Here is a 25,244-nt window from a genome sequence, read left to right as displayed (position 1 = left end):
TTAAGAGTTAAAACAGTCAAACGTTCAGAAACATAGTAAAAGGCCACACAAACATCATGTAACAGAACAATAAAGCCTAATATTTAATAAAAACATTATAAACAAAAATATACATTCACAGTATTTAAACTGGCAACAATATTTTCTTATTACTCATCCAATAATCTAGTCACACTGGTTAACAACCCCCCCACCCCTTCTGTTTAAACTTTTTTTTTTAACTAATGCTTCCACACCTCGTTTGCCCACATATGATTGCTACGCAGCCAACGTCGAGCGGAGGCAATGCTTAGCGTGAAGACTTGTTCCTGTTCGGGGTTCACCGCAGTGTAGTGGATCTCCAACTTAGGCTGAGGGATGAGCGCCGCGGAGAGCAAGCGACTACCAGCTGAGAGGTACTCGCTCTCACTCTCCTGACCTCTGGTAGGAGGAAGAGAATCATCATAATCACAAGACAGCAACAATGCATCCATATAGATGTACATGAGGTGTTACCTTTTCAGGGTAATGCTAAGGGATGAGGGTGTTGTCTCAGAAAGGGAGAGAACAACAGAAGCATTGAGAGTGATTAACATCTCAAAAGTGAGAGCTAGTTCCACCTCCCCCAGCCGACAGGGGACAATCAGTGCCATGAAGCCAGCGGGGGCCGACACGGCTGCGTAATAGCCAACTGTTAGAGAGTCTTTACGGGGACAAAAATAGGTCAGTGTCAGGAAATGTAGATGGATTGACAAATTACTGCATCAATGTGAATTTCTAATCATCAATAAAACTGAAGTACTTTCATCCACTACTTACGCCTGAAGACTTCTCGTGCACGTAGCCAGAGGTTTTGTTTCCCCAGCTTGTGCAAAAGCCTCTGTAACACATCGCCGTCTACTGGCAGCTTTCGAGACAGCATGAAGTCCACCGAGTCCGAGGCTACCGTGAGCATCAGTCTGTCCACGCATACTTGCAGGTGAGCATTAAACAAGGGTGTATACTTGGAGATGTCAACCTGATCTGAGAGTGAGCAAAACATCCACAAAAAAGTGAAACATTTAATTAATATTTTGCTCTCATTTTTTAAATTGCCTTTGTTTTTTGATCAGTGAAGTATATCACAGACCACAGCGTCTAGTTTTTTGTTGCAGAGAAAAAAAATCAATTTAACCGAAGCCTGTCGCTATATGCAATAATTCCATTTATCGCAGGGTAATTGAAAATGAAGGCGGTAATTTTCCCCCTGCGATTTATCGCCTTACGTGCGTGCGGCAGATGTGTGACGAACGTAGCTGTCGTGATGACAAATTTTAGTGTGCGATAATTTATCTAATAAATTATTGCGATATGCAATATTATTGCGCCTCCCCCAATTTTTTTAAAAACCAATTTACAATAACAGTGAGAATACAGTATATATTAATAGATCAAGTACACCCATTGAAACGCGATATGAAATCACAACTAAAAACAATAGACCATGCCTCTTAAGTGAAAGACAACAATATTAATACCGCACAGAAACACAGAATAAATAAAATGTGTTTTTCAAGAAAAAAAAGTACAATTGCAGTTAATAACTTAAGCATTTAGACAAATGAAAACTTTTCCCCTCATAGCTTCTGCAATGGTGTTCCATAGGGATGCAACGACACAGTTAAGTCACGGTTCGGTACGATTTTCGATACGGGGGACACGGTTTTCGATCCGATTCAATACATTTAATACTCTGAAAAAAAAAAAAAAAAAAAAAAAAACTATTCTTTTTTTTTTTTTTTTTTTTTTTGCAAACGAGCAAAAATTAAATTGCCGTCATATAAACATGCATTTTAGTGCATAATATCTATGTGCTTACTTCTTACTGATCTGAAGAAATTTAGTATAAAAGTGCTGAGAACAATCTTTACTGTTTGTAAAGTGAGGCGGCGCACAATGTTGATTGCTACAGCTCTCTTAGCAGCTAGGTTTACTACATGAGCAAGACATCCTATTTGTGGTCCGAATCCATCTGTGTCACGTACTGAATTAACAATATTTGCAGCATTATCTATAGTCACTGGTATGGATTGATTTGGCATTCTTAACTTCCATTCAGTCATTGCGGTTTATAATTCATCGATGTAGTATAAGGACTACGTGTGCTATAATCACTCTGGGCTCACGTAGCCAATGGCATGGGACGTAGCACATCTAGTTTGCCATTTCATGATATCTAGTGTGTGAGCACATTATAAAAGTTAGCAAACGCCTCATAAGTCACGTCTGCTCATTACTGTACAACAACAGCATATGACAATCGACTATCATAAACAGGACGAGTTTGAAGCACAGCGCTCTTAATTTGCCACTCAAATATCCGGTGTTGTGCCGAAAAATAGCCGCTACGTGTGAAATGTCACCCCTGAAGGGAGCGCCCACACGTCAACAACAACGGCATGCCAGAGATGGTCCTCAGTCAATCCGGAGCACTGAAGCGGCCGGTATACGTTGAACAATAGGATATAATGGGAACGATTGGCTCCGGCGCTATTTTTAGCCGGACCTGGAGCGAAGATGCATTTTGCGCGGTTGGTAACAAGGAATCCGAACTTTTAACAGCACGTCTGCCGCACGCGCGCACATGTGTGCGCGCGAGGCGATAAATCGTGGTGGAAAAATTACCCCCTTCATTTTTATTTATTGTGCGATAAATGAAATTATTGCATATTGCGACATGCTTAGGGCCCGCGGACGTGCTGTTAAAAGTTCGGCTTCCTTGTTACCAACAGCGCAATATGCTGTGACGAGGATTCACTCTGTTTTATTGACTTCTGGGTATGTTCGTTTTTATACATTTGAGTTTGCATGACCATCATTCAATGTGGAGAGGCGGGGCCGAGTGCACTGTCGGCGTACAGCAATGAGCGAGCAGAGTGAGGAAGACGTAAATGGACGGAAAACGCGGATTTCCAAGCTAAACACCACAGCCCCGGTGTGGGAATATTTTGATTTTAAACCAAGTGAAAATAGTGGGGTGATGAACCTAGCCTAATTAGTGAAGCCAATTTTTTGTTATTGCTACTTGCTAATGTATTTTTCTCTTGTTGTTGAAGTGCAATTGTTTGTGTTACTACAACTTTATACCCCTGTGCCTAAATGCTTAAGTTATTGAAGTGCAATTTTATTTTTTCTTGAAAAAGACATTCTGTATTTCTGTGCAGTATTGATATTGAGTATACTTTTACTGCGTTTAAATAGGTGTACTTAATATTAAAGTTGCACCGATACCGATACCAGTATCGGCAGGGGGCGCCGATCCGGCCCGAATTGGTGGTATCGGTATCGACGAGTACCAACATTTAGGGCGCCGATACCATCTACTGGCATTACTTGAACGCAAATGTAGTCTTACTTACATGAGCCAACTTCCCAAATCCCGATGCATGACAACTGTATGTCTTTGTCTCGAAATTTCCAAACGAAATTATCACCTTCGCCTTCACCATTACGGATGTTAACTGCAACGCATATCCGCGATGATAAACTGATTTGCTAACATGGCATTCATAATCGATTAGCATGCATGAGCTAACGCCTGCTATTGTAGCGCCGATGGGATCAGAAAGCTTAAAACCGTGGGAGACTAAGCAAACTCATGGTTTCATGATGAACAATGAGTGGCGTACTTCAAACTCGTCCTGTTTATGAAAGTCGATTGGAATATGCTGGTGTTGCGCAGTAATGAGCAGAAGTGACTTCTGTGGCCAGAAAACACTCAAGCGGCGCAGCGCGCACACTAGATATCATCAAACAGCAACCTAGATGTCCTATGTTAGATCCCATGCCATTTATCACGCGCACACACTAGATATCATCAAATAGCAACCTAGATGCCTTACGTTAGCTCCCTTGCCATTAGCTGCGTGAGCCCAGAGCGACGCGTAGTCTATATACTACATTGATAAATTAGAAACCGTCATGACTGAATAGAAGTTAAGCAGGCCAAATCAATCCATACCAATGGCTATAGATAATGCTGCAAATACTGTTTATTCAGCACATGTTACAAATGGACTCGGACCACAAATAGGATGTTTTGCTTAAATGGTAAATGTAGCTGCTAAGAGAGCTGCAGCAATCAACAGTGTGCCCCACTTTACAAACAGTAAAGATTGTTCTCAGCACTTATATACAAAATTTCTTCAGATCAGTAAGAAGTAAGCACATAAATATTATGCACTAAAATGCTTGTTTATATGATGGCACTGTTATTTTTGCTTGTTAGCAAAAAAAATAAAATAAATAATAATAATAATAACAGTTGTATTTTCTGTTTCAGAGCATTAAATGTATTTAATTGTATCGAAAATCGTACCGAACCGTGACTTAACTGTATCGTTGCATCCCTTATACGTACATATGTATATGTTTGTTTTTTATTTTTTATTTTTTGCAAATGGAGTGGTATCGGAATAGTATCGGTATCGGCCGATACTGCACAGCCAGGTATCTATATCGGTATCGGGCCCAAAAAATGGTATCGGTGCAACACTACTTAATATTACTTAGTATTAATATTAGGCATGTGCCGGTGTGAGATTTTGACGGTACGATAACCGTGAGCAAAAATACCGCGGTTTCACGGTATCACGGTATTGCAATTATAGCTCCAACATTTTGAGATAGACGTATGGGTTTAAAAAAAATATATATATATTTTTTTTTTCCATTGAACAGGATTTTTTTTCAAAACATATTTGCAAATTGGAACATGAATATAATGTGAAAATAGATAAATTAACAACAAATAAATATTTTATATAAAATTAAAATAAATAGAACCTAGACTATACCCACAGCCACAGCTTAAGTTGCTCAATATTAGAGTAAGAACAAAATAATTGCTATAAAAAAGTAAAAACACTTCTAAATAAAAATATATACTGTATGACTTTTTTTGAGGGGGGGGGCTCAAGTGAAGTTTCGCCATTTTCAGCCACTGTGTCAACTCTGGTCTACATGATGCCATGCCTTTGTGTTAAAAAGAACAAAGAATTCATAAGTTAATAAGTTAGTTAAAAATGTATAAGTTAGTTTTATAAATTAGTTAAAATGTAAGTATTGTTGAGGTAAGGTTTCATCTAAAAAAAATATAAAAAAAAGTGAGTAGTGAGACCTCCTTTCTCAATTAGCGATCTTTGACGCGATCCTTTTTCTTTCCCCTTCATTCAAGCTTGCTTCTCACTCAGCGGCTGTGAGACATAAAAACTCGACGAAGCTGCTCTCCAGGCTTAGCCTAGCCTAACATTCGTCTTTGTAAGTTTTAGTTAGTTTGTATATTGAATTTGAAAGGAAAATGTGTTTTGTTTTTGGCGAACTTTTTAATGGTGCTACTGCTATCCTGTTGAACCTAATCACACATGGAAAAATCGAATTGTACAACGTTTTAAATGTTTTCATTTGTATATTTCACCACGATTTGAGAGCTCAATAAATTGAAGAAAAGTACGCCTTGGGTGTGTTTTTGGGTTTGCTGGCTGTTTAGCAGAATAGCGTCACTGACACTCACGGCAACAAACAGGGAAAGGGTGAGCGCTGCCGCTGCATTTTGGCACATGAAAAATAGCGAATACCGTACTAAGGTATGACGGAAAATTTTAGTGGTTTTGAAACCGCGACGTTTTCACACCACGGTAAACCGTGAAACCGGTAACCGGCACATGTCTAATTAATATATACTGTGTTCTTACTGTGTTATTGTAAATTGGTTAAAAAACAAATAATTGGGGGGGTGGGGGCGCAATAATATCGCATATCGCAATAATTTATGCGAGTATTTATCGCCCACTAAAATTTGTTATCGCGACAGGCCTAATTTAACCCAGATTACTTGTCAAAATTGAACAAAATACAAGTAAAGATGAAATCAAAGGAAATTGAGAAGTATGGGATTAAAGCTATGCATGTTCTCTCACCATTCGGCTCTTGTATTCCAGGGAGATTGCAGAGAATCTCCAGTGTATCTCTCTGTGAAGTTTTCTCCGCCATACAGATGAGCACACGGCTTCTATGCTCCAGGTCCAGAGGCTTACACGGCCACACGCTTGACTTTATGAACCATTTATTTTCTGAAATTAGAGATAAGTTAGCCTCAAAATTCTGATCTAGTTCCAGAGGCATCCGCAGCTTAAAGTAAAAAATACCACGTAAAATTTTGAGGGCTCCTTCCAGACTGCCAGAGAGGAGGAAGAGCTCTGCTGCCAGAGTGATTAGGTGGCAGCGTGACCCTCCATCCTCATTACTGAATAAACCTTTCGGCTTCGAGTAGCTGACTTTTGATTGGGACATTGCTTCAACCACTTTTCGACCCTACCCAAGATAAAAAGACAAGACAAAGTTATCATTTGTATGTGATTAATTTAAAATACCGTATTGGCCCGAATATAAGACTTGTGTTTTTTGGATTAAAATAAGTGGGGGTCGTCTTATATTCGCGGTCCAGACATTATACCCATTCACGACGCTAGATGGCGCCAGATATCATTGAAGCGAATGCTGAATTGAGGAGTACAGTAATGTTCTCTCATGACAGATCTCAGCTACTCTCAAGTTTAACCAGCTTACATTATTTTAGTGCAATGTTTTTCCTTATTCAGATTTGTTTCAAGACTACAGTTACAGTTAGACCTCACTTTGATGGTTAATCCAGTTATTGCAATTTTGTTGTTTTATCACAATAAATTGGTTTCTTTACATTTCAAAAACCAGAAGCCATTCATTTACAAATGTGATTGCACTTTAGATTACATATTTAAATGTTCAGATATTAAGATTTGAATGAGGCAAAATAACATGCTTTTTCTCTCAAATATATTGTTATAATCATTTGTTTCAGACGTACTGTAATTATTTTCTGTATAAAAATTAATTTGTTATTAGTTAGTCAGTTAATACTTCATTTTATTTCCTGTTCATTACAATAACAAAGTTACCTACTGTAACGCGTAGTAGGTAGGATGCGTGCATAAAAGTAACAAAAATGGGACAAGCTGCAACTTATGCACATTTATTAACAAAAATAAATAAATCACCTTTACAACTCGTCACTCGGGAGCTCTGCGGTACGCACACACGCGTTCCCAGACGAACTCCAACATAAAAGCAGCAACAGAAGAAGAATATATTCAATGTAAATAAAGCAGCGCCACCACGTGGTGGATGTTGGGAGGAACACCACTCAAGGAGGGGACTGTTACAGTAAGGTATCATCGAACTATGTTTTTTTTGGGTTATTTTTTTATTTATTTTTGTTTTAACTTATTTTTATCTGTGCGTGTGTGTCTTGCTGTGTTTTGTTTCGTTAGTGATGTATGCATGGTCTGTGTAAAATAGATGAAGAACCTGCGCGCGATACAGCCAATCACAACTTTGGAATTATTTCAGTCTAAACGTTTACTTTTTGTTCTTACACCAGATGGACCATGAATAAGATTAATCGATCTGTTATTTTTGTTCTGACTGAGATGTATTGGCTCATGGACTGCATTAAAAAGCTCAAATAACATGTAAAAAAAAAAATAATAATTTGGTATTCAAAAAGTCTTTTTTCAAACGAGTCTTGAAAAAGAGGGGGTCGTCTTATAGTCAGGGCCGTCTTATAGTCAGGGCCGTCCTATATCCGGGCCAATACGGTAATACTGTATATTACAATTAAAAATAGTTTGTTCAGATTTACCTTGTCCCACTGCTGAGTTTTATGGTATCTTAGCATGAGAGACACTCCAATCCTGCCACAGAAACCCATCAACGGGGAGTTTGGGTCTTCATTGTCACACACTGAGTGAAAAATTGTTAAAGCATGAAAAAAAATCTGAAGAAATGCTGGTGAAACCCCCCCACCCCCTTCCTTTATCCATGGGGCTTACTTGTCTCAGTAAATGCCACAAACGGCACAGACAGCTTGTCTTTGCTCTCAGACAGAAGAGCAACAGCGATGCGGCCGCTGATGCGCTCCAGTTGGCTGGGATGCTGGCAGGGTGTACAAATGCAACGAAAAGCCTCACCCATGCGACGCCAGTCCCCTTGCTTTGCACAAAGCTGGCCACACAGTAACGCAACACATTCCAAACTGCTCTTCCTTGCGGACAAGCAGACTTAAAAGACGTGACTAACCTCTATCTCCACGACGACATGGGCCAAGTGCAAAGAGTCTGAAAAGGGCACACTGGTGGACACAAAAATGGGGTTAAATTGCCATCGGTAGGTAGAAAAACTGTTCTTAAAATTTTTATTAAAAAAAAAAAAAAAAATACCTTTGAACGGAATATTTATTGCCATGAATGATCTTCTGAAATTCAGGAGTCTTTTTAAAATTGTCAAAGCAATCCATGTTCAGCATCAAATGCTCACTGGCCATCTGTCAGTAAGTGGACACTTTATCAAGCGCAGGCATATATAAAACAAACAGGCAAAATTTGGTTAATTTTAGGCATGTGCTCCATCCGGTCATGTGATCGGAAATTGGCCCGATCGCGCTATTTTTCGGAGGACCGGAATGGGCGAAAAAGATTGGGTTTTCAAGTTTAAAATGTTGTGTTTTTTTTGCTAAAAAGTAACAATTCAAAAATACAATGGCATTGCAAAAATAAACAAAAAATATATACAGTGGTATGAAAAAGTATCTGAAGCTTTTGGAATTTCTCATTTCTGCATAAAATCACCATCAAATGTGATCTGATCTCTGTCAAAATCACACAGATGTAAATACAGTGTCTGCTTTAACTAAGACAACCCAAACATTTATAGTAGTGATGCACGATAATGCATTTTTTTAACCGATAACCGATAATTTCCTCCTCATTCCAACCGATAACCGATAATGTCAAGCCGATAATTCTATTAAAAGATTTATGTAAAATTTTAAAGTATACACAAAAGAAAATATTACTGTGCAAAAATATAATTTATTGCTCTTTTTTTCAACACAATGTATGAACAAGTCGTCAATTCAAACATCTAAATAATGACAGATTGTCTGACATTGTGTAATGGTAAACCTTTGGCAACAATTACTTACAGAGTAAATACCTAAGTTGCACAAAAATGCATTTAAAAGTAAGCCATTCCTAACATATATAACATTAATCCGCTGCAAAACACACCTCCTTAAAACTAGTCAGTTTTAAGTGTAAATCTATTGGCAATAAGTGAAATTATCTGCCATCGCTTCAAGTGTATTTCTCTCAGATTTCTTGGAAGAAAAATATCTGAAAATAATCTTAACAGCCTTGTTTTAAGCAATACATTATTATACTTAATCCTAAAAAAAAAAAAAAAAACTTGAAGAAGGAAAGATTTTGAATAATATTTGTGGCTACAGAATATTGATTTAAGAATTTGATTATCTACATTGACTGTAATTGAGCAAAGAAATAAGTTAAATAATTTGAAAAGTGATTGCTAATGTTATATGCTTTGTTGCACACTGTGAAAATGATTACCTCAAAAGAGCGAGATGTCATGTACCCATTCTGCAGCGCTTTGTTTACATTTGCGGCTTTCACGACATTTGCGTTACAGCAGCTAAACTGATACACGGCAGTACTATTTGGACGGAGTTGGCGCTCGCATCCGTGTGCGTGTTGTTTTGTGCCTGAGTTTTATTAAGCCGAAAATAAAAGCAGCGTTACAAAGTCATCTGACCGCTCGTCATTTCACATTCTGAATGCATTATTGACTGGCTGACTTCGTTTTCTCCATGTTTAAATTATCTTATAACCACTGTGCCGTCATGATAAGCTTGCTTACCGGACATCACTTTTTCATGAAGAATGGTGGTCGTATAAACTGCATTATTTCTTTTATCCAGGGCTTTGGTTCTCGTGTCATTAAGGTAAAAAAAAAAAAAACTGTGTCTCGTCTCGGCAGCAGCTTCATTAGTGCCGGATAATCCGCCCGCCCGCCCCGGCCGGTTCGCCGCGGCGTATTCGGGTCCTGGCTCTGCTCGCACGCCGTGGGGGAACGCTCGAGAAACCGGGGTGTTCGCCGGAGGTCCAGAGGCCGGGGAACCGGGCTCGGCCCGCCCCGCCTATGGCGAGGCGGCGGCGGCGGCCTGCCGGACTGGCCAAAGCGGCGGGCTCCGTCGGAATTTACCACCCGCCTTGGGCTGCATTCCCAAACAGCCCAACTCTGTATCGTCACAAGCCCTGTAGTTTAGCTTAGTGTTTACAATAGCTTTAGCATTCCTGCTAGCAGCAGCCTCGTATATGTTCCAAAATTCTTTGTGATGCAGTTTTAAATGGCTGCTGGGTTAGTGGTTTTGAATGAGGACGCGTTCTTTCTGCCTCGTGGAACTTGTACGGTACATGTTTCACAGATGGCGAGAGCGTCGTTTTTTTAGTAACAGCCGCCATAATATTCAACTACTTCTTGTCTTGTAACTCCGCCTCCTCAACCACTCCTCCCTCAGGGGCTTCAGAGAAGGGAGGGGCTGAGGAGGCGGCGTGCTGAATTCTTCGGTTGAGCACATTTGGAGGCAAAATCAAGTATATAATTATCGGATTGCATTATCGGTTGAATTTTTTTATTATCTGGATTATCTGTGTGACGTCATAATTGCCATTATCGGCCGATAATTATCGGTGACCGATATTATCGTGTATCTTTAATTTATAGGTTTAATATTTTAACGTGGATAGCATGCAAACAATGACAGAAGGGGGAAAATAAGTGAACTCTCTTCCACAGGAGACTTCAAGAGCAATTGAAACCAATTTTTACTAAACAATTTAAGTCAGGCGCGTGCCCAATCACTGATGAGTGGTTTAAAGCTGCCCTGCCCACTATCAAACACACCTGGTAAGAATTGTCTTGATGAGAAGCATTGTCTGATGTACATCATGGCTAAGGCAAAAGAGCTGTCTGAAGACCTGCGATCAAGGATTGTTGATATGTATAAAGCTGGGAAAGGATACAAAATCATCTCTAAAAGTCTGGATGTTCATCAACTGACAGTCAGAGAAGTTGTCAACAAATGGAAGGAATTTGGCACTGTTGCTTCTCTCACAAGAAGTGGTTGTCCACCAAAGATGACGCCAAGAGTTCAGAATACAAGAGTGCAGAATACTCAGAGAGGTAAAAAAGAACCCTAGAGGTTCTGATAAGACTTACAGAAATCCCTGGCACAGTCCAACATCACTGTGCACACATCAGCTATATGTACTAGTATGTATGTTTCTATGGCCAAGAATGGTGTTCATGGGAGGACTCCACGGAGGAAACCACTGCTGTCTAAAAAAACATTGTTGCCCGTTTAATGTTCGCAAAAAGGCACTTGGACACTCCAAAGATTTGGCAAAATATTTTGTGGACTGATGAAACCAAAGTTGAATTGTTTCGGAGTAACACACAACGTCATGTGTGGCGGAAAAGGGAACAGCTTACCAACATCAACACCTCATCCCCACAGGGAAGCATGGTGGAGGGTGCATCATGATTTGGGGCTGTTTTGCTACCTCAGGGCCTGGACAACTTGCAATCATTAATATGAGAATGAATTCAAAAGTTTATCAGAATGGTTTTACAGGAAAACCCAAGGCTGTCAGACAGTTGAAGCTAACAAGAGGATGGATGCTGCAACAAGACAATGATCCAAAACACAGAAGTAAATCAACTTCAGAATGGTTACAGAAGAACAAAATACAAGTTCTGGAGTGGCCAAGTCAAAGTCCAGACTTGAACCCCATTGAAATGCTGTGGCTTGATTTAAAGACAGCGATTCATGCCAGACATGCCAGTAATCTTGACTGAAATACAGCAGTTTTGTAGAGAAGAATGGGCCAAGATTAGTCCTGATCGATATGCCCGGGGGTGGGGGGGTAGACCACAAAATATTTAACGTGATGGTTCACTTACTATTTTTCCCCCTTTTGCCATCGTTTGCATACCATCTTCATTAAAATATGAAAATCTATAAATGTTTGGGTGGCTTTAGTAAAAGACCCTGTTTTTTCATCTGTGTGATTTTGACAAAGATCAGATCACATTTGATGGTGATTTTATGCAGAAATGTGAGAAATTCCAAAAGGTTCAGATACTTTGTCATAATACTGAACGTTTTATACCCAAAAACACACCCGGAAAAAGCTGAAAAGGAAGTACAGTAAATTGTACAGTACAATGTACAATTAAAAAAAACTTTTTTTTTTAGGTATCGGATCAGGACACTATTAATACATTCTCAAAATCAGGTGACTCCGACTCAGGTGCAAAAATATGCGATTGGGACATCCTTAGTTAATTTACCTTGTAAGTGAGCTGGATGAGGGGAGGTACAATACTGGTGAGACCTCGCTCTCTTACCGAGGTGAAAAGTGCAAGCAGAAACTCTTGAGTCGGCTGGCAAGCGTGAAGAACATAAAACAATTATATTGAGAGTACGAGTATTTTCTTCAGTACTGCGGAGCAGTACTATATTCCCAACAATCTACATATTCTGCCATCTGCTGGGCAATAAGACACATTACAAAGAGGCTCACTGGAACCCAAACTTACCACTATCTTGTGACTCAAGCAGACGTTGAGCACTGACAGAACATCAGGTATGAGGCCTGCTTTCAGTAGCGCCCAGAGGAGTGACAGAAACCCTTGCATGGAGAAATACATTCCTGGGGCATTACTCCGGTAGTAGCCTGCGAACAAAGATCCTGAAAACAAAAGACGAGGGTAGTGCAGATTCATCGAGACATTATCTGATGCATTGATAAGTTATATTGTACATCACATTTCTAGGATATTATGAGTTGTACCTGCTCTCTGTAAACACATTGGATTTTTGGTGAAACGCACCACAGTATTGACACAGAACTGTAAAGAACACATTCCAAAATCAATCGTTTTACATCTGAAGTACAGCAGGGGGTGTTGTTGACTATCAAATAAATATAGCTTCAAGCATACCCCTACTATACACCTGGAGTGGCAACCTCTAGGTATTTCACGATACAATGCGATTTGAGATACAAGGCTCACGATAACGATCTTACGATATGGCGATACAATTATCGATACACAGGTCAGGCAATCCTAGGATATTCTATAAAACAACTAATAAACAGAAAAACAAGCCATTTTGGGGCATTTACAGGTGTGAACATGTGAATATGCGAACATTTCTAATTAAAGAACTGAATATTTAATGGGGTGTCCTAACTTTTTAACATGACTGTACACTTTGAATCCCTTTAAAACTTCAAGTCAAATGCTCCTGCAGTTGTACAGATTCGCTGGTCATGACTTGCAGTTCTTACATTGTGTTAAGAAGAATGTGAGAAAAGAAATATCATGGCCAATCACATTATTACCATGGGGAAATTGTTGAAATCCAAAGAAATTATGAGTTTTTCCCACAAATCTGGAGGTTCACTTTACATTTCAATGTGTTTTTACTGCTCAGCATACCTCCTCATCGCCCTCCTTTGGCACATGCAGGAAGCGGCACATCTTGTAACTACAGGTTTGCGATTCACTGAAGAACATTCTGCAGTACTGAATGTTTAACAGAGTAAAAGTTTTCAAGTTACTCAAATGGTTCTTGAAAAATATCACTTTTATATGAAACACTTCTAGTTGGGACTTTGTGTAAACTGTAAAATAAACAGATTACAAAGATTTTTGAATCTTCCATGTTCAATTAAAGACATTTAAACATTAAATACCTTGTCTTTGTTGTGTATTCAATTGAGAAAAAAAAATTCATAATTTACCTTTTTTTTTTTTTTTTTTAAACATTTTACACAACATTCAAACTTCAGTGAACATGAAACTGTGGTTCAGATTTTAAAAACAGTACCATATTTTTCGGACTATAAGTCGCAGTTTTTTTTCAATAGTTTGGCAGACAGTGCGTCTTATACTCTGGAGCAACTTATGTGTGATTATTTACTTCTCTCTCGCTAACTTTTTAAAAAATAAATATATTCATATATTTATACTAAAACGATGTATGGATGTTAAATAAAATTAATAATTTGGATAAAACAGAGAAGGCGCTGTCGCTGTGCATGCCTGCGCACGTGAACGCAGTGGCTCTCTTTTCAATCTTCCCCTCCCGCACCCTGGCGCCTTCCACGAGCATCCTGGCATTTCCTTTTCGATATGGAGCAGCTATAGGAGTGAAAAACAAACTAAAGACAGGGGAAATGAAAAGCAAACAACTGCGGTAGGAGTGGGATATGGAAAGGATTCTAATTGATTGTTGGCTTCGCTAAATGTAAACGAATGTGGCGCTTTGATCTCATACGAGAAATATATTTAACAAACTTTTCCAGTGTTATTTTGTTGTGTAAATGCATTTATAATGATCATCAAAATATGTAGACTATTTAAACATTGAGAAAACTTGCGGTTTTTTTCTGCCAACTCGAGATCAAAATAAATGTCAAATCCACTATCCGCATGTTAGAACAGACACGCAAATATAAAACATAAATGTTTATTGAATATCCATCTTACAGTCTTGTTTAACTGGGAGAATTCATTACAAAAGACAGGCTTTAATTTGTTATCATTATGCATACATGCACCCGCACCAGCATTTCGTCCTCTTGAGTCCCCACTGATAAAACATAAAATTTTGTTTTTTTCGGGCTTGTGCCTACAAATAAAACATAAAATTTCGGGGGGGTTTCAGGCTCAGGCAAGCAAATCAAGTTAATTGATCGGGCTCGGGCCACGTCGGGCTTTAATACCCGCGGCCCGCTTGGGTCGGGCATGATTTTTTTTTAGGCCCAATCTACCTTCTAGCATCAAGTAATGATAGCATACCATACACCTATTCAGCCTGTTGTTCCCTTTTGTATTTTAAATTGCCTTTCAAGATGACATGTCTGTTCTTGGTGCTGGATTCTAGCAAATAAATTTCCCCCAAAAAATGCGACTTATACTCCCGTGCGACTCATGTTTTTTTCCCTTTTCATTGCGCATTTTTTGGCTGGTGTGACTTATACTCAGGTGCGACGTATAGTCCGAAAAATACAGTAATATTTTGCAATTTTAATCTCTCTTTGCATATTTGTGGTACAACTATTACTCTCATATGGCATTGTTTGGAATTTAATTTGAAATAAGTGCAGCAGCTTGTGTATTAAGCCCAGTCATGAATTACAAAGTACAAGGTTTGTCAACCTCACTTCATGTCGTCTTTATTAAACTCTAGCCTCTCGTGGGATATAAGGTACAACAATATAGGAGGCTTTTTATTAAATTTACTCGGTTATGTTTGTCCAAGCCAATTGGCATATAAATACATCCACGCGTTTCTTCGACTGGAATAGGGTAACCTTTCCTTATTGATGCAATACTTACAGAATTAAATTTATGAGACCTAGGTTCCGTCTGCTTTGTACCTGTATGAAGCAAAGCAACCATTAGGAGTAATTCAAAACTTTTACTGCTTGTATTTCCACCATTTCTCACCATTTCTCACGGTCAAAAGCGGAGGAATGTCATGCGAATCAGCCGCCGTCTCAACATGCATGTGACTGTTTTAAAAAAAGACAATGAAAGTAAAACTAGAACACTTGAATGAGTTGAATTTTGTTACAACATACCTTTCCTGGATGTCTCTACCGATGTCTACGCTGGAATTAAATGTAATCTGCAAAATAGCACGCTACATTACAAAAATGTTATTTTGTATGTCATAAACATTTGAAGTTATGAGTGATTACCCTTTGTTTTGTTTGTTTGTTTCCTCTAAACAAGTTGGTTTTGATTTTGGGAGAGGTACTCCCCTTAGGTCTCCACGGCCTACTTGAGCTCTCGTCTGTAAAATGTACCAAAAAAAAAAAAAAAAAAAGAATTACTATCATGAGATATCTTCACTCGAAGTCCTTAGACAAAATGACATTTATGTATTGAGTTTTATGAACAATGCTTAATAGTTTGCCTGTGGTCTGTCATCAATAAAAGCAACATTATAACTGTCAGCAATGTTTTTTTAAATTGGCCATACCGTCCTCTTGACTGCTGCTTGGAAGATTTATATTAACTGGAGTCCGACTGAAACACAAGTAATATAGCACAGTATGTTGTCATAATAAGCTTTTAGCAACTGGGAGATGTAGTCAAATATGAAGCTTTACCTTTGCTGTAAAGTCTGTGACACTCCAAATTTCGTGCAAGGGTTTGGGTCTTCGTGAACTCTGTTGGGGCCTAGTTTCAACAGACTCTCCTGGGGTAGGTTGCCAAAGAGCTCAGAGTCATCATGGTTTACATGAACTAGCAGGATATCATGTTGATATGCTGTGAACTCATCCAAACAGGACAACTGAGTATCACCCACTCCACTTTCATTTGGACACCCTTTTGCGTCTTCTTCGTCTGCTGCTTCAGATGAACTAGATTCTGATTCACTAGCAGAAGATGGCTGATCATCATCATCGCCACGATCACCACCATCACCATCATCCAAACAACAGGCAGAAGAACTGGGTTTGGCAAGATCTGGAAAATGGTCTGAGTTTGTGTCTTCCAGTTCAGGTTTTTCGGGTTCATCTTCTTTCTCACTAGCTTCTTCACTAGTTCCTTCCAAACACTTGCCATCAACACTGTCATTTTCATCAACACTCGTACTGGAAGAGGATGACAAGTCTCTTGGAACAAATGAAAAAGATGAAATTACAGTTGTGTAGTTTCCGGAGTTTGTCGATCTGCATATAAGCCTTCGCTTGCGGTGCCATTCCATATACGTCCGTGCACAGGAATCTCTTCTTTTTCTATTTTGGACCCTCACCCTTTGGCAGGTAAATGACGCTGGGTCATCATCTGACAGTTCTGATGTTTCCTCCAGCATCTCAGACCCTCGTGGACTATCTCCCTCTTCACAAGACTCTTCGGGAAGGCAGTTTTCATTAAAAGTGCTGCATGTCCCAACTGTAGATTCTGGCTGTGCTTGACTGTGACAGTTTGAAGTCCTGCATCTTTTTATCTCATTTACAAGGAAATTCTTAACTGTGTTCCATTCCGGAGTAACTTCCAAAGTGCCGTTTTTTTTAGTAGCCCTCTTATGTTTTATTTTGTCCTCACCTATCTCTGTTCCTATGGTGTCAGTCGCCCTCCAAAGGTCAGACTTAATGATGTGCTCTCCTGTAGTGTTACCAATGAAGGCAGACGTTGACGAGGTTGAAGAGAAATCATTCTCCCAATTTTTAACGAACGGATGAGCAGTAACGTTAACTGAAGTGCCTGTGTCTGAATTGTATTTCAGTAGTCTCCGGTTTTCAGTCAAACCACAAAACTGAGAGACATTATCGGCTTTCAATTTAGGACTCAACGTACCATTTTGGTGCATGTCACTTCCTTGTTTATGGTGGCCTAAACAACTTGGCAAGATCTGAAATCCAGCATCTGTCACGTCCTGCTTGAAACAATGCACAGTCTTGGTCTTGAGAGCATCTGGTAGCACAAAGCCACAATCATGGCAGCCCGTGTCAGAGTGTAGAATTACTTTACAAAGCTCAACTTTGGGGCAGAGGTCTTGCTTAAGTATTTGAGTGACGTTTTGCTTTTCACAGCCAGGGTCACAATTTTTTAGCACTTGATTGGCAAGTGGCCTCCTCTGAGAAGGAAGAATTTTACAGTCACCACATAGACCACAGCCCCAGGCTCGAACAATTCTTCTCAAGGTACCTTCGGAACCTGGATGGGAAGTAAAGCTTGGATTCACATTTCTACCAAAATCTCTAAGTCAAAAACAGAACTTTGTCTTACAGTTCCGACATTTAATTAGCCTTGTTTAGAATCACCTATTCACATTGCAGGACTAACATCCGTATTTTTGTGTTCAAATAAACTGATTGCAATGAACAAAGTGCACAGTACATAAAATAGTGGCTTGCGCGGTGGCAAATTTAAAACTAAAATGTCTCATTTATTCAGGATAAACAGAAGATAAGATGCATGTTACCACTCGGTACTGAACATATGCGTATTTCCATGATTATGAACATAGGCATGCAAGAAATAGTAAAGAAAAATTAATGAGTAGCACTATCCCTAATCCTAAAACGATGAGGTAAAAGCGTCCACGAGTACAACATCCCGTCGACGATTAATGAAGGTTTAAAAAAATATATGCGTGGAAAGTTGAGAATGACGCTCGGAAGTGGGGAAAGCGGCACAAAAACCACACCAGACTGGCCAAAAAAATGGCTTATTTCAACAAAACAAAGGAGGGTACACTGGTTTGTCCTGTCTCTTCAATGCCAAGATTGCATACAAGGCTGTACGTGGGCTGTGAATGAACACCTAAAGTGCCATCACCCAGTTGTAATTTTGGAAGACGACAGGAGACATCAAACTGGCAGATCGTAAGTCCATCTAACTAACTAACGACATGTTTTGTTGAAGTTGCTAAGCCTGTCGCGATATGCAATGAGTCCATTTATGGCATGGTAAATAAAAATGAGGGCGGTAATTTTCTTTATCATGTTGTACGCGCGTGTTGATGGCATATCAGACTCCAGTTCCTTTCACAGATGTTTATTGATCATCAACACGCCGTAGAATTAAAGTTCAGACATACAAAATAAGGAAACACATCTATATTCAACACCGTAAACGTTAGCATTGCTACATTGAGGCTAACGAGAAAAAAAGACAACCAAACGTTAGCATTGCTACATTGAGGCTAATGAGAAAAAAAAAGACAACCTACTTTAGCCTGCTATAAAACATTGGTAATCTTCGCCAAAAACGCAAACCTGCGGGCTGTAAAGCTTACGGTTAGCGGTTTAGCGACCGTACTTCCGGTGAACATTTCAAAATAAAAGCATGTCATGTTCGTCATATAAATAACAATTTCTAGATTTTATCCCACATACTTCAGAATCCAGATTCTATACTAAGAACAGCTTTAAAACGACACACTTTGTCAGCGGCTTTGGTTTTGAAAATATCTTAATTTTAAGCTTTTGAAAATAGGCCCCCTACGGATCGGCCCAGAATCTCGTCAACTGATTGTGAAATCTATGACATATCAATTAGGAGTGGGAACCTCTTGGTACCTCACGATACGATACAATTTGCGATACAAAGCTCACGATAACGATGATCTGACGATATAGCGATACAACGATTTTCGATACATTGGTCAGGAAATCATTCTAGGATATTCTACAAAAAACTAATAAACAGAAAAACAAGCTTCTGCTGTGAATTTGAATGAGTTTATCACTAGTAGACGTCTAATCCACCTTTGCCATCTTTGCTCGAATGTTCATTCGCTGCCATCCCTCCCACTTCAAACGGATTGAACGTCTATGGCCGTAAGTGGCAGCCAATGCCAGGCAATGAGTAATTTTGGGCCATTTAAGGTCATTTACCTGCTGATTTTCAGTTACTTCCTGTTGATTTTGGGGTATTGTATGGGTCACTTGCGGTTTATTTGGCGTTACAGAACAGGAAGTGACCTGGGAATGCCCTAAAATGAAAAGCAAGTGACCTGTAAATGCCCTGAAAATCGAACGTTCCCAGTCTAAATGGATTGGGCGTCGAGCACCGTCAATGGCAGCCTTTTTTATTTATTTATTTAATTTACACCTTTTTAAACCGATATCTCGATTCTTGACAAGAGCATATCGATAACCTTTTGGGATACAAAGTATCACGATATATCACCATTTCTATATTTTGTCACACCCCTAATATCAATACAAAAAAATATACTACTGCCACTTTTTTCTCCTCACTTAAGCATGGCTGCTCATCTAAAACAATGAAATTTGAAGATTTCCCGGTCCAAATCTGAAAATTTTATATTTGTGTATAGAGGTTTCGAATTTCCACCACCCCGTTCATAGCGGTCACAAGAAAACACTTTATAAAACATTTAGCATAATAGCTTAGCATACCCTCATATCATGCAGATTGAAAACACTTGCGACAGTAAAACTAAACTTTGCCATTCGTGCCCGAGAAAGAAAACTAAAAAAAAAAAAACTCATAAAGTGATTTTAACACAACTTTATCGAACAACACGGCTAAAAATAGCAATTATTGACTTTATCGGTCGAGGTTGTGCTGGATTACGGTCACGACTCAACGTGGCCTTCACTTTGCTCGAAGCCTTTTTCTGTTTTATTACAATGTGAGGCACACTCGCGTTCAGCTTTATTCGTTTTTCATTCGAAAACTTTGAGCGGTGGTCAATATTTCGGTTTTCATAGTCGCTAATGCTACTCACCCACCCACCAATTCGATAGAAAGCCTTGAGTGTGTTGAACTTTCTCGATACTAGCCTGTAGTCCTTTCATGCCGCCTGGGAATGAGCCCCGTCGACATCACTCCGCTTGCCCTCCCACGGTTGAGCCAAACACCTTGTGAATAGTTTGCCTTGGTGTCCGCTTTTCCCGAATCGGTGTTCGACCCCGTTATGAACGTCCTGTCATGGACACACTCTGACATGATTTTGGGGAAATCTGGTTTGGTGTCCAATCTGCACCGTGGCACCAGAGTGAGGGAGGTAACATCTTCCCACCTTGTTGGGTTGATTTTGCCCCTGTTCGAGGACGGAATCATGCTCAAACGGCCTTTAATACAACTGTCGCCGTAAAAAGTATTCCAAACTAAGGTTTCGTGATTTGCAGTGTTGAAAATATGAAGGAAATACTGTCATGATTGGAGTTCAACCAAGGGGTGGTGAAGGCAGCGCGCATGCGCAATTGGTCGGCATCAATCTACAAATCGGCTCTAGGATTAGGCTACAAAACAACCACTATGCGTGGTTATTAAAAAATAAAATAAAATAGAACGGTTTTTTTTTTTTTTTGCCATAGATATCGCAAATGTAGTGCTAGATTAAGGGGAAAACAGCTAACACGAATTGCCTCTAGCACTAATTTGACTTGAGTGACGGTAACTGGCGGCCACCTTGCGTCGGGGGAAATTATGTTGGTTTATAAGAAACTATATTAACGTGGCTATGATCCAGGCTTGATATACATGCAAAGTAAAATGACAATGATGATAATCTGATATTAAAAAAAAAAAAAATTGAGCAATCTGTAGCAATCTTTCAGAGTAAACGCTCCTCTACAAAATAATTACAGAACGGCCTCATCGCAAAATGGCCGACAAATGACGACAATCATCCATATTGGTTCAGAGCGCCTAACAGATATCTAGTTTTATATATGATCTCTAAGCTTTGTACAATGACCATTTACATTTTCTGTACCTGTCAAATGTAGTCTCTATTTTTTCATATTATGTTTTGATCATTTGTCACGTCATATTTTCTTAAAAAAATATTACCCACTATTTCTTCTTTCAGATTATGCAGATTTAATTTGTGGAATAGATTGGCACAAGACCATTCTTGTAACATTAAATAATGTCCTCTGTCATCACTATCCAATTTTTTTCCATGTCAAAAAATGAGCTAAAATCAATTTCTTTATTCATGTCTTATTTATATCATGTTGTCTTTTGCAAAGGTTGAATAATAATCAAACAGTGCAAAGTAGATTACTTCAAATTAAGGTAGTAAAAGAGTTACACTGTGTCCAATTTTCATCAAACCAAATGGATCAATTAACAGCCATTGATGGCAGTAGACACCCAACCTATTTTGATTGTAAGAGGCTAGACCCCCCCCCCCAGTCAAAATGGATTGGACTTCTACTACCATCAATGGCAGCAAATGACTTTACCTTATCTCAAGGGCGTAGGTTTGGTCTCAATATTGGTTGGGACGATATAACAGCAAAACCTGCATGTACACTTTATGCTGGGGACAGGACATTAATAAGACCCAACAGACTGGGTGAACAGGGGTCAGAGCTGAATTTCCTACCAATATGACCCTAATTAATTAATAGGCTAAATGATTAATGCAAAATAAATCTGTATTGATGAATACTAACCTGCCCACTGCAAATTTATCTTAATCTGATCATTTTTGTTACAACTAGTCAAATAATTTTCTCCATCTTGCTTTGAGTGTTAAAGGCTAGTTAACAGATTAATGCAGGGGTCCCCAAACCTTTTCCTGTGAGGGCCACATAACTTTTCCCTTCTCTGATAAGGGGCCGGGGTCAGTTTGTAACAGAAAAGGTGTAACGATTGCAGGAGTGCCTAAATGTAAAAATGTAGTGTTTTTCAGAAAGCCACAATCAAATAACCCTTTCTGGATTCTTCACGGAACAAAAGTAAATAAAATAAAAATAAAAATAAAAATATAATATAATATAATATAATATAATATAATATAATATAATATAATATAATATAATATAATATAATATAATATAATATAACCAAATAACCCTCACTGGGTTCTTCACAAAAAAAAAAGCCAGAAAATAAATAACACTATTGAGGATTTTTTTTTTTTTTTTCAAGGGGCCCGGAACAAATGTGGAGGCGGGACGTATCCGGCCCGCGGGCCGTAGTTTGGGAACCCCTGGATTAATGTGTCAGATTCTTCCACTTATTTTAAGTAAATTTGACTATTTGTTCGTAATGAGCCCATACATCTAAAAGTCATTTTTCACCTATATCAAGAAAAAATTGCTTTCAAATAATGTTTTGAACAGTATCTATTCGTGAATTAAGAATATTTCTGACAGGTTTTTTAAGATTAAATATACAAACTTTTTGCTTAAAATAAGTCTTTTTTTTCAGCTAGCTGTTTTCTTACAGTGCCCTTCATATTTATTGGCACCCTTGAAAAAGATGTGTTTTTTAGCTTCTAATATTTTTTTTTTATTCAAATAATATGGGACCTTAATGGAAAAAAGAGAAAAATCTGACCTTCAATACAAGTGCATTCATTCAATCTTGGTCCCACACAAAAATACACGCGGTCCTAGGCTTCAACTGGGACCGTGTGCTTTGGTCAGATGAGACCAAGATTGAGCTATTTGGCAACAAACACTCTAAGTGGGTCTGGAGTGCCACGAAAGATGCGCATGCTGAAAAGCACCTCATACCCACTGTGAAGTAGGGGGGTGGGTCAGTGATGCTGTGGAGCTGTTTCGCTTCCAAAGGCCCTGGGAACCTTGTTAGGGTGCATGGCATCATGAATCCTTTGAAATTCCAGGACATTTTAAATCAAAATCTGTTGCCCTCTGCCCGAAAGCAGAAGATGGGTGGTCACTGGGTCTTTCAGCAAGACAATGACCCTAAACATATGTCCAAATCTACACAGAAATGGTTCACCAGACACAAAATCAAGCTCCTCCCATGGCCATCTCAGTCCACAGACCTTGTTTTGTTGGCAAAAGGGGGTTGCCCAAAGTATTAACACCAGGGGTGCTAATAATTGTGACACACATTATTTGATGTCAAATAATGTTTTCTTTATGTGGGATTTTTTTTCCCCACTGAATGAATGCACTTGTATTGAAGGTTGGCTTTTTCTCTTTTTTTCCATTAAGGTCCCATATTATTTGAAAACAAAATATATATAAATATATATATATATTAGACAGACACAAAATCAAGCTCCTCCCATGGCCATCTCAGTCCCCCGACCTTGTTTTGTTGGCAAAAGGGGGTAGTAGAAAGTATTAAGACCAGGGGTGCTAATAATTGTGTCACACATTATTTGATGTCAAATATTTTTTTCTTTATGTGCGATTTTTTTCCCCACTGAATGAATGCACTTGTATTGAAGGTTGGATTTTTCTCTTTTTTTCCATTTAAGTCCCATATTATTTGAATTTAAAAAAAATATTAGAAGCTAAAAAACATCTTTTTCAGGGGTGCCAATAATTATGGAGGGCACTGTATTTCAAGAAATCTAAGGGATTAAAATTGACTTGAAGCACTGTAGAAGCAACAAAATTAGTGGTGTGTTCCCCACTTCTCCAACACTGATGTCTTTTTACATTACTTATAGTGGCTGCTGCTGGCGGGAAAAAAACTTGTAATATCCCTTGGCTTCGAAGGGGGCGGAGGAGGCGGCATGTTGTACAGGTGTCCATTAAGTTTCTTTACCATTTCAAAAGTTTATTAAAAATGCAATTAATTAGATATTTTATCCAGATTTGTTCTGTTGTATTCAGCGTTTATTGAAGTTTTTTTTTTTTTTACCTCTTTTAATACACTTGTACATGGGCACCATTAGTTGCAGGAAGCCCATCAAGACGGTACTCGATTTCTTGCCATGTTCGCTGTAGCATAGCCTCATCAATTGTGGAAATGGCATCAGGAATCCTTCGCTTAAGGTCAGTAATGTCCCCATCTTTGTTTGATACACGATATCTTTAACATAGCCCCATAGAAAGAAGTCCAGGGGAGTGATATCTGGTGAACGTGGCGGCCAAGGAATTAGCCCATCCCTTCCAATCCATCGGTCTGGAAACGTTTGATTGAGGAACCCACGAACATGCAGCCCCCAATGTGGTGGTGCACCATCTTGCTGAAAAATGATGGTTGGTTGAAGGTCATTCAATTGTGGTGCCACATTTTCAGACAAAAGGTCAAGGTAAACATTTGCAGAAGAGTCATTTGTGCTTAGTGCAACTAATGGTGCCCATGTAGAACTGTATTAACCCCTTAATGCCAGCGACATGAAGCAATTGTCAGAGAATCCCAAAACTTAAAAAATAAGGTCCTAATGGTTCTTTTTTCAAATTTGTAGAAAAAGAAAAATCAAAATGAATATGTGTAATAAGCGCTCTAATATCTATAACCCTAGCGAAATCCAGATTTTTTTTTTCTCATGGAACCTGCAGATGCATGTGTTGGCTTGCATCCATCTTTTTTTTTTTTTTTTAATTTCAAAATTCTAAATTAGTCTCAAAATAATTAAATTCTGAGTGTATCAAATGTGACACACTAGGCTAGAAGGGGTTTTAAAAGTTGGGCGGGACAATTTGAGCATCCTGAATACTTAAGTGTTATGTCCCAAACGTCCCTATGCAAACCTACACCCTTGACTTATCTAAAAACCTAAAGGATTAAAATTGACTTGAAGCACTGTAAAAGCAACAAAATTAGTGATGTGTTCCTCAAATCCACAATATTGATGTCTTTTTACATTAATTACAGTGGCTGCTGCTGGCAGGAAATAAAAAAACTTGAAATATCCCTCGGCTTCGAAGGGGGCGGCGGAGGCGGCATGTTGTATTTCTGTCGGACTGTGAATGTGTGTGTGTGTGGGGGGGGGGGGTCGAGTCATCAGCCAATCAAACGTGCGTTTGAGGGAAAAAATGGACTGGCACATTCAGCGAGTGAATAGGGGTCAATATAAGTCTGAACATAATGAAAGAACTGTA

At 39.0% G+C, this 25,244-nt stretch overlaps 1 protein-coding gene across 3 annotated transcripts; it reads right to left on the bottom strand.

Moving 5' to 3' along the window:
• Window positions 1-124: 124 nt before the first annotated feature.
• Window positions 125-20,658, bottom strand: topaz1 (testis and ovary specific TOPAZ 1). Of its 3 annotated transcripts, XM_057828091.1 has the most exons (21): window positions 20,498-20,658; window positions 20,259-20,401; window positions 16,104-17,658; window positions 15,974-16,020; window positions 15,690-15,784; window positions 15,570-15,616; window positions 15,436-15,500; window positions 15,325-15,365; window positions 13,420-13,506; window positions 12,768-12,825; window positions 12,514-12,665; window positions 12,265-12,357; window positions 8,274-8,377; window positions 8,134-8,185; window positions 7,887-8,058; window positions 7,697-7,797; window positions 6,165-6,330; window positions 5,937-6,089; window positions 799-1,002; window positions 496-682; window positions 125-420 (listed from the first exon to the last, which is right to left on the bottom strand). In XM_057828091.1, exons 1-21 carry the CDS (start codon window positions 20,536-20,538, stop codon window positions 222-224), a joined length of 3,762 nt encoding a protein of 1,253 aa, XP_057684074.1. In that variant the 5' UTR covers window positions 20,539-20,658; the 3' UTR covers window positions 125-221. The 3 variants fall into 3 exon arrangements, with proteins under 3 accessions (XP_057684074.1, XP_057684076.1, XP_057684075.1); XM_057828093.1 differs by having other exon boundaries at window positions 126-420; window positions 20,259-20,658; XM_057828092.1 differs by having other exon boundaries at window positions 126-420; window positions 20,204-20,644.
• Window positions 20,659-25,244: the final 4,586 nt, after the last annotated feature.

This window comes from Corythoichthys intestinalis, chromosome 22 (assembly GCF_030265065.1).
Source record: "Corythoichthys intestinalis isolate RoL2023-P3 chromosome 22, ASM3026506v1, whole genome shotgun sequence".
NCBI classification, from domain to species: domain Eukaryota; kingdom Metazoa; phylum Chordata; class Actinopteri; order Syngnathiformes; family Syngnathidae; genus Corythoichthys; species Corythoichthys intestinalis.
This window is presented reverse-complemented; position numbering and strand designations above follow the sequence as displayed.